The sequence below is a fragment of the Barbus barbus genome (genome assembly GCF_936440315.1).
Source record: "Barbus barbus genome assembly, chromosome: 1".
Taxonomy (NCBI): domain Eukaryota; kingdom Metazoa; phylum Chordata; class Actinopteri; order Cypriniformes; family Cyprinidae; genus Barbus; species Barbus barbus.
In genome coordinates, this window is record NC_136729.1 from 35,714,086 (window position 1) to 35,727,167 (window position 13,082).

At 35.9% G+C, this 13,082-nt stretch overlaps 1 protein-coding gene across 8 annotated transcripts in view; it reads left to right on the forward strand.

Annotated features, from left to right (window-relative positions):
- The window catches only part of LOC306885752 (nuclear factor 1 B-type-like), a gene marked incomplete at its 5' end in the record, with an annotated part of 96,871 nt that overhangs the window by 53,997 nt on the left and 29,792 nt on the right, over window positions 1-13,082 (forward strand). For all 8 annotated transcript variants that reach the window (XM_079442519.1, XM_079442517.1, XM_079442514.1 and 5 more), the window contains one exon: window positions 11,872-11,925. In XM_079442519.1, coding sequence (XP_079298645.1) covers window positions 11,872-11,925 — 54 coding nt within the window. The remainder of the gene's footprint in view (window positions 1-11,871; window positions 11,926-13,082) is intronic.

Below are 13,082 nucleotides of genomic sequence, written 5' to 3' on the forward strand. Positions count from 1 at the left end.
TTTGGAAAGGATTGGGGGGGTAGCAGGGTGTATGTGTCTGTCATTTGGGCTTTGGTCCCACTTTCACACTGTGTCTGTGTTGTTGTGAGAGTGTGTGTGTGTGTGTGTGTGTGAGTAGATTGTGTCTCAGAGAGGGTCAGTGTATGTTTCAGACTGTGTGTGTGTAAAGTCTGATCTGTGACATGCAGATCCTTGTGAAAGGATAGTCAATATGAGAAAACTCGGGCTGTAATCTAATCAGAGCCTATAAAAAAAAAAAAGGTCCAATTATAGACCTAATGATTTTCAAATGCAGGAAACCCACTAAATAGTTACATTTATAAGTATTTACATTTACTTTACTTGTATTTTAAACAGGCCTATTTAAATAGATATTTAAATGAATATTCATTTTTATAATATACATTACCCCTTAAAAGTTTGGGGTAAGTTATTTATTTGTTTATTACTGTGCTAATAGTAAGAAATGTTTCTTTAAGAGCAAATCAGCATACTAAAGAGTCATGTGGCACTAAAGGCTGGAGAAATGGCTGCAGAACATTCAGCTTTGCCATCACAGGAATAAATTAATTTCAAAATGTACCCAAATAGCAAACAGTTATTTTGAATTGTAATAACATTTCACAGTATTGCTGTTTTAATTTAATCTTTGGTTGAATAAATGTTGATTTTTTTATCAAATGTTGGCACCCTTGGTGAGCATAAGACATTAAAAGTCTTACCAACCCTCTTAACAAACTTTTGAGTGGTAGTGTATAATATATGTATTTCTTTATTCACATTTGTGTAGCATATTTATGTTATGCCTATTTATATATTTTTTAAAGTCAGTTTGTTAAAACAGACAAACAAAACAATGCTGCAATGCAGTTTTGAGCAAAATTGCAGCAACACAGTTATCAAATCGAGTTTACATTTTTTATTATGTGAGAAGAAATATAAGAAATGTATTGGTTTGCGGACATTATAAGAAAAAAATAGGTGTTTGAAAAATAACGGTTAAGTATTCTAGTGTGTGTTGTGTAGTATTCATGCAGAACAGAGCAATTATTTATTTATTTGCTTTTAAGATTTTTGCATTATATAAATCATAAAAGCATCTAATATATAGCCCCTTTCCACCAAAATTACCTGGAACAATTTGTCCCAGAACTTTTTTCCCAGGAATTTTTTTCCCCCCCTGACCTGTTGCTGTCTGCGTTTCCATCGCAGTCTAAAGTACCGTGAAGAATAGGCAAATAGTCTGGTGATGTAGGTCTGTGCACATTTCTCAATACCAAGCACGCAAATTTCGGCCTTGCGTCCTCTGTAGTTCGGACTTCGCGAGTTCGACTCGGGAGTGTGAATTCCCACGGACAGGACGACGCAAGTCCGGTAATTCTGCAAAAAGCAGCGTACTTGATAATGTCAGTCAGCTCGCCTTGGCTACTGCAATTTTCCTCACTGTATTTACAATAAAACTAAATATGATATCAATGCCTCTATTCGTTTTCATTTAAAAATATTAATAGCCGTAGAAATGTAGTTCAGGGAACGTATAGCCTACATTACAAAAATAAATATTATCAAACAATTGCCTCTTTTCATTTTTATTTTAACATATTAATAGATTAATAGAATAATAGAACAAAAATTTTGATTACCTGTTAGATTTTCCCAAAACTAATTATATCTTATGTTTAACCTCTAAAGAGACATCAGAGCCAGCGGCAAATGTCAGAAGGACTAGTCGAGTTGAGCCTGCTCTCATCCGGAAACATGAGCACTGAGCGCCCGCTGATCGCGTGAAGCTCAGGTCTCCGAAATCAGCGACGCACATTTTTAAATAGGCTCTGTCTTTATAAATAAACCGCAGATTTGAGTTTTAAACAACAACATTCTCGCCTGAAATACATTTCATTACACAATAACAGTAATATTTTTGAAAATTATGCGAATAAATGGTGGTTAAATACAATGCTGTGTGAACTCAACCAATCAGCATGTTCAGCGCCCAAGTCCCACCCCCGAAAGTTCCAGACCTTTGAAAAAGTACTACCTCGTGAGCAGGGACTTTCTGAGGGGTACATTTTTACCAGGAACATTATTTAGATTCTGGTTCCTTCAGAGGACCGGCCCAAAGTCCCTTGTTCCTGGGTAAAGTTCCTGCGGTGGAAAATGGGCTTATATAGTATTAATTAACTAAATGTTTTGGCATAGACACATTACACTTAGCATGCATAGTATTTCTTAGAGTTGATATTTTGTTAATTAAATGGTTACTTAAATTTACAGAAGCGAAGTGGAATTAACTGCACTATGAAATGACCATCAGCTCATCTGTAGTTGTTGCTTTTAGATAAGATGCCCGATGGCACGAGTCTTATCTGACATTCACTCTCTTGAGCTCTAGAGCTGGCATGCTGCTTACTATATCTGTGTTTGGTTTATAGCAAACTTTGATAAAGAGCTGTGATTTATCAACAATTGCCGTAATGAAGAGAGGGAGAAAGTAGATAGAGCAACAGATAGAGAAAGATACACATCTGAAAGCACTTTTTGCTGTATGTGTACTAATGTCACAGCCGTAGTGTGAGGTTACAAGAGTGGACGAGAGACCAGCACACACAAAAGCACTCTCAGTCGCTGGGTGTCACTCACTCACACACAATATTTACAAGATTGCAGCTGTACCATTCAAAACATTTTGGCCATAATTAGGAGATATTTTTGCCTCTTAGTCTCCTCTGCTCTCTCTCTCTCTCTCTCTCTCTCTCTCTCTCTCTCTCTCGCTCTCCCTCCCTCTGTTTGGCTCAGGACTCAGGATAGTGTAAGAGGAGAGAGAGGGAGCATTCTTGGCTCAGGCCTGGTTTCTTTGGCAAACATAACAGTACATGTGTGCAGCCTTCTAAAATGGCTGCCAGACGCCTCCTCCTGAAATGTCGACGGTATGCACGCGTCAGGTCTGTTTGCGCGTGCGTTTACGTGCGTGGGGTGGGGGTGTGATACATTGAATTAAAGTTGCTGAAGTATGTGATAGCTCTCAATCACGCACAAAACAAAGACTGCTTAGATTACACAGGAACGGAGCCAAGTGTAAGTGTGTGCGCTTGCGGGTTTGGAGGTATTCATCCTGCATAATGACATTACCTTACGTTGCGGGTGGAAGAAGTGCAGAAGGTATAATTGTGACAGCTGTATGGATGCTATCCAACAGATAAGGTTACAACAGATACATTGACGCATCGTATTTATGAAGCTCACGCGATCTGCGATGAGCTCATCATTCATGTAGATATGATCCTAGATCAGATGTCTTCATCTTAGATTTGAAGTTGCCAAGGCAAGCGTCACTATTACATTTGCTTACACTATTTAACAAACCCATAAGTTTAAAGGGATAGTTCACCCAAGAAGGAAAATTCTGTTATCATTTACTCTCCCTTGCATAGACTTTGCTGGACACAAAATATATTTTTGAAGAAAATTGTAAACCAAACTGTTTTCATACCCATTGACTTACATTGTTTGGATAAAGAAAAGAGACTTTTATGTTCCACAAAGGACAGAAAATTATACAGGTTTGAAACGTCATGAGGGTGAGTAAGAATGACAGAATCTTTTAGCGTGGTGACACCAAGCCGATGGTTGTCAAGCCATCATTGAGGGTCTGTGATGTTGAATCGGCACAGACTGAAGAAAGTGAAGACCAACTGATGAACATGTTTCATATTCGGTCATTTAGTTTGGGGACCAATTCTCATTATTAGCTATTTACTATGATTCTTGCCTCAATAAACTCTAATTTGCTGCTCATTAATAGTTAGTGAGGTAGCTGCTTAATTGTAGGGTAGGATTAAGGGATCTAAAATAAGTTCATGCAGAATAAAGCATTAATATGTGCTTTTATAAGTACTATTAAACAGCCAATATGCTAGTATCATACATGCATTAGCAACTAGTTAAAACTGAGAATTGGTCTCTACACTGTTATCTCATATTCAAAATAATAAACAAGCGTAAGACTGTATATCCAACGTCCTAGTTCCAGTTTTCCGTTTTGAATGACAAATATAGACTACTGCCACCTGATGGTATGGAGAGTTATTTCTTCTCACACAGAATGTACAGCTGTAGGATTTCATTGCCACTAGTTCACTGTGTGTCACAGCCTTCAGCTCAGCTGCTTCTTTTCTAACCCATCAGGCTTTTAATTGTCACCTGGAGGATGATAATACAGGTGAAAAATACCATCAGGTTTTTTAGGGAACAACATCATGGTACTTGGGAGTGGACTCTTTTGACTCTTGTGGGCCAGTGAGCAATGACCTAGCAAACCTAACCACTAGGAATAGCAACCGCGTTACATGCTACAAACCACAACCTTAGAAACTGCCCTGCAATTCCCTGGAATCTATTCAGAGCACTGTACCATCATGGTGAAGAGTTTAGCACATGCAAACAGCTCACATTTTCTTTATAAAAATGCAATTATACCTTACATTTCTTATGGGTTACAGTGCAAAGAAAGAAAACATTAATTTCCCCTCCTCAGTCTGCTCTCTCTCTTCCTTGTTCTCTCCTTGGAAAGTTTATTTGTTTAAACAAATGGCAGGGCTGTTGGGTGCCAAGGGTTGTTGTGCTTGGAGAAACTTATAGTGTTTCTGGGAGCTGTGTCTCTTTTACACACATACACATAGACACACAATCAGCTTCATCCTGGCCAAACTGTTTAAATGTTGTTCAAAATCCCTTACCATGTGTAAAACACAACCGTGTGTGTGTGTGTGTGTGTGTGTTTATACTGTATATGTACAGTCATGGCCAAAGATATCGGCACCCTTGGTAAATATAATCAAAGAAGGCTGTGAAAATTAATCTGCATTGTTAATCCTTTTGATCTTGTATTAAAAAAATTAATTGGATAATAATAATTTAAAATATCATTATGAAATAAATGTTTTTCTCAAATACACGTTGGACACAATTATTGGCACCCCTAGAAATTCTTATGAGTAAAATATCTCTGAAGTATTTCCCCATTCATATTCACAATTTTGAGCACTCTAGGGTGATTATGAACATGAAATTATCCAGCCATGGCTTCCTGTTTCACATAAATATTAATAGGAGGGAAAACAAAGACCAAATTCCCTTAATCATCCATCACAATGAGAAAAAACAAAGAATATATTTCTGATGTGCAGCAAAAGATAATTGAGCGTCACAAATTAGTGAAGTGGCTTTAAGAAATGAGCAGTGAAAATTCCCATTTCCACCATCAGGGCAATAATTAAGAATTTCCAATCAACAGAAAATGTTACAAAACTGCCTGGAAGAGGATGTGTGTCTATATTGTCCTAATGCACAGTGAGAAGGAGAGTTTGAGCGGCTAAAGACTCCACTTACCACAGCTGGAGAATTGCAGAAAATAGTCTCGGGGTCAGAAAACCTTAAAAAAAAAAGGTCAAACAGCACCTACATCACCACATGTTGTTTGGGAGGGCTTCAAGAAAAATTCTCCTAGCTCATCCAAAAACAAACTTCAGCATATTCAGTTATCAGACACGACTGGAACTTCAAATGGGACTGGCTTCTATGGTCAGATGAAACCAAAAAATTAGCTTTTAGCAGCAAACACTCAAGATGGGTTTGGTGAACACAGGGATAAAAAGTACCCCATGTGTACAATGAAATATACTGCTGTATTTTTTTATGTTGTGGGCCTATATTTCTGCTGGAGGTCCTGGACATCTTGATTAGACACATGGCATCATGGATTCTATCAAATATTAACCGATAAAAAATCAATTAGTAGGGGTGTAATAAAATATCGATACACGTGAGTATCGCAATATTTTATTTGGCGATACTGTATCGATTCTCAAAAATGGAATATCGATATTTAAAAAAATTAAAAATAAGAATCATACAGGATTCATGGCAGTTGTTTCGTTTTGAGTTCATATCCCGACTGCTAGAGAGCAGTCTTCATCTCTGAAATTAAACAGTGACAGGAAATACTGGCATTAGAGCACACCACTAATGTTAGCATTAATATAGTTTGCGGCCAGTAATGGAGGATGAAAGAATTGTTCCAGCTCTCATTTCGGTGTACAAAGCTGAAGTGTGGGTGCCAACTTGGTCCCGCCGCTTGCCGTGTCCCGTGTGAAAAGCCTTCGCGTGAGGCATGGCGGTTGGTAGGTAGTGTCGCCGCGCGGCTGAAGCTTTCTCTCGTGTTGGGGGTGTTTTGTGCAGTTAGAGTGGTGCTCGTGTCGCAGTCTCGGCGATTCCATGCAGAACATAACTGAAAAAACCTGTGAAATCCAAGTTGAAAGGTTCTGAGAATGTTCAGCATCTGTATTTATTTTATTGTTTTACAGTTGTTTTGTTTTCTTTAGGAATCCTGCTAACACTTTATTTTTCATTAATACTAGGCAATGTAATTTTTTGTTCAGATCAAAATGTTATGACATTGATTGTATATTACAATTGTAAACTTAAAGTGTGTACCTTTAAAGCAGGGTCTAAAAATATATATGGTCTTTTTTATAAAATATATTTTATACATACATTTAACTAAAGAATCCTGCAAGTACTTTAATTTTTCCCCCTTGACTCGTACTGCACGAAAAGTGGTTCAATAATGTTTAAATGTTACAAGGACTGATTATTGCAAATGCAGATCCCAGTGTGTTCTGGTTAAACAATTTTTATTTGTTTATTTATTTATTGCTAAGGTTTGCATATAGTGGTGTGCTCTTAATGACAGCTTTCCTAAAAACATATCCTATTCCTAAAATAAGAAATATCCCAATATATCATCTTGCTTATAGTATCGCAAACCCTGTATCGTGATACGTATCGTATCGCCAGATTCTTGCCAATACACCGCCCTATCAATAAGTGACTGACTCTGTTAGAAATCTTATAATGGGCCATGTTTGGATCTTCCAACCGTACAATAATCCAAACACAAACCTCAAAAACAACACAAAAATGGGTCACTGAGCACAAAACCAAGCTTCTGCTATGGCCATTCCAGTCCTCTGACCTGAACCCTATAGAAAATGAGTGAGGTGAACTGAAGAGAGGAAGCACCAACATGGAGCTGGGAATCTAAAGGGTCTGGAGAGATTCTGGATGAAGGAATGGGCTCTGATCTCTTGTCAGGTGTTCTCTAATCTCATCAGGCATTATAGGAGAAAATTTAGAGCTGTTAAACTGGCAAATGGAGGTTTCAAAAAGTATTGAATAAAAAGGGTGCCATTAATTGTGGCCAATGTGTATTAGAGAAAAACATTTATTTCATAATATTTCCCCCCATTTTAAATTCTTATTATCCAATGAAAAGTTAGATTTTTGTGAATTTTTTAAATAAAAGATCAAAAGGATTAACAATGCAGATAAATTTTCACAGCCTTCTTTGATCATATTTACCAAGGATGCCGATATTTTTGGCCATGACTGATGATTTACCTGTGTGTGCCAGCTGGTACATTGTTGTGCTCGCTGTTTAATCAATCAACATCCATGCAAGTTTGTATTTAGAGATGCAAGCTATTCCTTCATCTTCCTCCATTTTTGTCCCTCTCTTGGGGCATCGGAATGGTAGGAAATGTCTTAAAGCAGACTGATGGATGGTGTAGAACTTGTATGTGAATTGGGGGGTTGGCATAGGAACGGGCACTGTCACAATAATGCTACTGACCAATCAAAGATCAACCTGCTCCTAACCAATCAAAGAAAATAAAAAATGTCAAAGCTTAATGCAGAAATAGCTCTTAAAACTTCTCACAAATGCACTAGAAAAACTAAAGTTTTCTCTGGGCTTTTTTTTTCCTTTTAATGTATGCTGTTCCCTTCCTTTCTTTGTCATTGTTGAGCTGAAGCCAAGAACATTCCGTATTTGCAGCTTGGCCTAATGGTCATTTTTGAGGGGTGGGATTTATTTCTCTCTCTATTTCTTTACCTCTCCCCTTTAACTTTCACTTCTGAAATGGAGCTCAAGGAGAAAAGGAACTAATTTTCTCTTTTGCATTTTGTATTTACTGGCCAAGCCAATATATTGGCATTTTAAGATTGCATTGGCTGATAACAGAGTCGAGATTACAAGAAACCCTCTGTGATGGGTTGTTTAGGCATTGCATTGTATTGGTAACATATCAGATATTGACTGATATTACTTTTTTAATGATTATAGAATCAGTCCATATTGGATATACACTATATTGGCAAAAGCATTGGGTCACCCCATTCTAATGAACAGGTTTGACTACTTTACTTTAGTAATTTCCATAAGTACAAATCTTAATGTTTAAGCATATAATGATATTCTAGGGAATTATGTGCTTCTAACACCAAACATCAATGATTTGTACATACACTATATGGACAAAAGTATTGGGACACCCCCTTCTTTAGAACAGAAGAAGGTTTAGAAAAACTGAAGATTTAAAAACTGTATTTCCATTTCTGTTGCAACAGTTTTGAAAGTGTCTAAAATGACTGTACCCATATACAAGTCATTGGTGTTTGGTGTTTTTGGCTCAAGGTCTGCATTTAAAGTCACATCAAAGATGTTCAGCTGAGATTAGGACTTGGCTTTATGCAGACCAGTCAAGTTCTTCCACACCGACTGAATTAATCATGTCTTTTTGAACCTTGTCTTATACACAGAGACACTGTCATGTTAGAATAGAAAAGGGTCCTGTCCAAACTGTTGCAATAAAATTAGAAGCTCACAATTCCCTAGAATATCATTATATGCTTAAACATTAAGATTTGTACTCATGGAAATTACTAAAGTAGTCAAACTTGTTCATTAGAAGGGGGTGACCCAATACTTTTGTCAATATAGTGTATATTGACTTATATTGAATAATTCATAATTAATTGTATAAGCTCATTGTATCAACCTATTTTTATGTTTAGATTATTTATGCTGTCACCTAACATTTATCTAAATTTAATTTAGATTGTAATATCAGCCACAACATGAAAATACTTCTATACTGCTATATTGCTACCAGTCAGAATTTTTATTTATTTATTTTTTATGAGAGGATCAATAATATTGTGCTTGTTGTGATCTTGAAAAAGCTAATTATTAGTCCCTGAAAAGACTGGGTGAATGTGCTCCTTTGGAGGTGTGTCATTAGCAGTAGAATCTAGGGAGGGCCCTCCTAAAGGTTCTGTAAGGTAACATTATTAATCATGTGAACATTAAAGCACACATCAGCAACAGACAGGATCCTTCTAATTTTTTCATCTTTTCCTCCCCCACTCTCTTCTTTTGCTCACACCCTACAAGGTGGTACGAGTGTTGTACATGTGTGTCTCCATTTTACTTTTGTGAGGAACATTTCAGCTTTGCCTTTGCCTTTTCTTACATTCTGCCCCCCCCCCCCCCCCCCCCCCATTTTCCCCCCTCACTGAAAGAAACAAGCATGTTTCTGCACACATCTGGCCTGTCCTGTCAGGACCAAGTAAATGTATGACCATTTTTGTTTGTGTATATGGTATTTCCCATACATGAGTATTAAATTAATAAATCAATTTTGCTCCAAATTCAAATTCTTAATCTTATACAACAAAAATATATCTTTACCAGAGAATCAAATCTTTAATTTGATAAATTTAAATATCAGATATTCAATATTAATCCAAAACATTTGTGTAAATATACAATCATAAAATAAGTGTTTTGGATTCTTCCTCTAAGTTACAAAAGATGCATGTGGTCTCCATGTCGCTAAAAAATTGTGCAACTACTTGTTTCACTGGGTAAATCAAATGAATAACTTTATATGTAACTTCTTTAACTTCTTTAACTTTAATTTAATTTTTTTTGCATCATTATTAATCAATGTAATTGGATGCCAATTTTCTAAAACAAATATCCTTATTGGGCTTTGGTAATAAAGTTATCAAATCTTGTCTCAGTGAATTAGGTAAATAACCTTGTTGTATAGCTTCTCTAAATACGGCTAACAAAAAATTTGATAATTCCCTCTAAATATATTTATAAAATTCACTAATTAAACCATCAATCCCAGGTGACTTATTATCTTTGAGTTTGTTAATACAGTGAAGTACTTCAGCTAAAGAAATTCCTTGGTCACATATTTTAATAGAGGATTCATCTATCTTTTGAATATCTTCTTTAATAGAGTTTAAAAATGACTGTGCATTACTCAATTTGTTGTCATCCGAATATAAATGCTCATAAAATTCTGCCACATATCTTGATATTTCTTTAACGTTTTCTGTTAACCTTCCATTAATATTCAATTTGACCATAGATGTAAATTCTACAGTTCTTTCTTCCATATTAAAAAAATATTTAGTACTTTTTTCTCCTTCCTCTAACCATTTTTTCCCTTGCTTTATATTCATATATTCTATCTAATTCCAATTGTAGTTGTAGTAAGTTATTTTCATTTTCTTAAATTTTAAATGTTCTTTAATTTATAATTTCACGCATGATTTTTTTCTTCTTTTTCTCTTCTAAGTTTTGCTATTTCTTTCCCCCTTCTTATGGCTAAAGTTCTAATTTTATACTTCATTAATTCCCAATTAACACCAAAAAACTTTGTTAAATTTGCCTTACTCCAACAATCTATGATAATCTTTTTTGCTTCATCTCTAAACTGCACATCTGTCAATATATTCTGGTTCATTTTCCAATACGTATTTTTTTTTTTCCTCTTTGGATATATTTGTATTTAATGATTGAAAAATAACTTTGTGGTCTGTAAGAACCACAAACCACAAGAAGACTCTGTAGAAATCTCATTAACATAGTTCAATAAATTCCTTGAAATTAACCAATAGTCTATACGTGACTGTTGAGAAAGATTTTTTTTTACACCAAGTAAATTAATTTTTTTCTGGATACTTATGTCTCCATATATCAGTCAAGTCAAAGGTAGAACATAAATTACTCAATTCTGGAAGAACAGACCTGTTATTTGGACGAGGTGGCAAGTAATCCTTTTCAAAATCCCATATTGTATTGAAATCCCCTCCAACTACTAATTTTGCATTGCTGTATAGTTCCACTGTTTTTTCAATTTGGTCTTCAAAGTTCAAAAATAAAGATTTGTTTTGTGTGCTAAAGTTACTTGCATAAATATTCCCTAAAACGAAAATTTCTGTATTCTTTTCTATTACCAATATCACCCATCGACCTGAATCATGTATTTTAGTTTGAATAATTTTTCCTTTAATTGTACCTTTCAAGATTGTAACACCGGCTACACGATTACTCCCATATGACATTCATAAATCATCCCCCCACTGACTTTTCCAAAAATTATAATCTGACAAAGATGCAAAGCTGCGGAGAATCCACTCGCCCGGAAGCTCCCGTCACTGACGTAGATTTACAGAAAATTACAGTTGTTTTCAAATAAATAATTTTACATACTTATTCCCAACACTTTATTAAGCTTTAAGTCACATCTCAAATGATAAGGTTTCAACTTATAATCATGTTTATATTAATTAGCCCGTGAACTCATTCTCTCCGACGGCCTGGGTATGCGCCGCATCCGTAGCTTATATGGACGGAACGCCACTGATGTATAGAATCCATGTTGTAAAATTTCAGTTTATTTCTAGGTTTAAATGAAAAATATCACAGTTTTAAGTGTGGTCTTTTGGACCCTATTTATTCTTTATACATTATGTATTTCTCTTGCTCTGATATAGATTTTTTTTCTGATTTGTCAATGTCTAAGGAATCAACAAAACCATAAGAGCTAAACAAACATGAGAAACACTGCAAGTGGATGATAAATTACAGTGAAGTGCAGTACTGTCATCTGTAGATCTGCTGATCATTCTGGGTTTTGTGTTTTAATCCACCACCTTTATTTGTGTTTTCAGACTCGCAACAGTCAGGAAGTCCTAGCAACAATGAGCCTGGCAAGAACCCTCCAGGTATGTCAACACAATATAGAAATGCACTAACATCTGCAGTTAACTACTGCCAGGTGCTGGTGTACCCTTAATAATGACACACTATAAAACAATTAAGGTCTCATACAGATAAATCTGCAAACCTTCCTGCATGACATCTGTGTTAGGTGGTTGTTTCAGTCTCATTATTCATTATTTCATTTTGGTTACCACAGTCCTAGAAAATCTATTTTTAAAATTGTGATTTAAAAAAATATATATTTCTAGGGGTGTGAATCCCCAGACACTCCATATTGATATTATTGCTGGGTATAGAGAAAGCATATATTGCAAAATTTTACAAATCCTTCAAATGAGGTCTCATATTTTAATTTGATTATTTAGCAGCTGCATAACAGCTAAACGTTGAACTTTGCACTGTGCCAAAACATTTAAATAAATAAATGCCCTCAAATTGAACTCTTTCAGAAAAACAGGCTTATTTGATCAGAATATGTTGGTTTTGACCATAATTCTACTTAGTTCTCAGCACAAATTCAAGTCAACTGCAAAGCCACAATGTAATGTCTGTGATTTTTACAAGAAAAAAAAGAAAGGCATTTATATAAAACAAGCCATGTCATGATATCACCAGTCCTGTCAGATCTTAGTTTGAGCAGGTTTTGCTGATGGCATGTGGAGCGAGTAGCGGTTCCCGTCTAACAGTGTCTATTTGTCATGCCAGCTAAACCTGTGTTGGTTCCCTTGGACTCACCTGTGTTTTCCTTTCCTTTTTATTTTTTGGCAGTTACTGCTATGTAATGTGTAAAGAATGAAAATAATGGAGAGTGTAATTAGTTCTTTATCTCAAGAATTGGTTGTGTATTTGCCCCTGCCAAGTAAAATAAAGCTCTCCGGCCACAACTTAGACCCAACTAGTGCTGCTACTATGGAAGCCCTGGCCCTCACTGCACTTTCTATTGGGCTTTGCGGTGCATTGTGGGAAAGACTTGGACATCCTGGCATGCTCTGTGAGGCTGACCCTGTAGGTCTGGTCTTTTTAAACATGAGTCTGGAATGCAGTGTTAAGTATTAGTTGGCTTTCTCTGAACCTAATCCATCTAGTCTGTACGTATTACAAGTCACAGTTAGTGTTGTCATGTTCCTGAAAGAAAAGATTAAATGGTGATATGGACAAA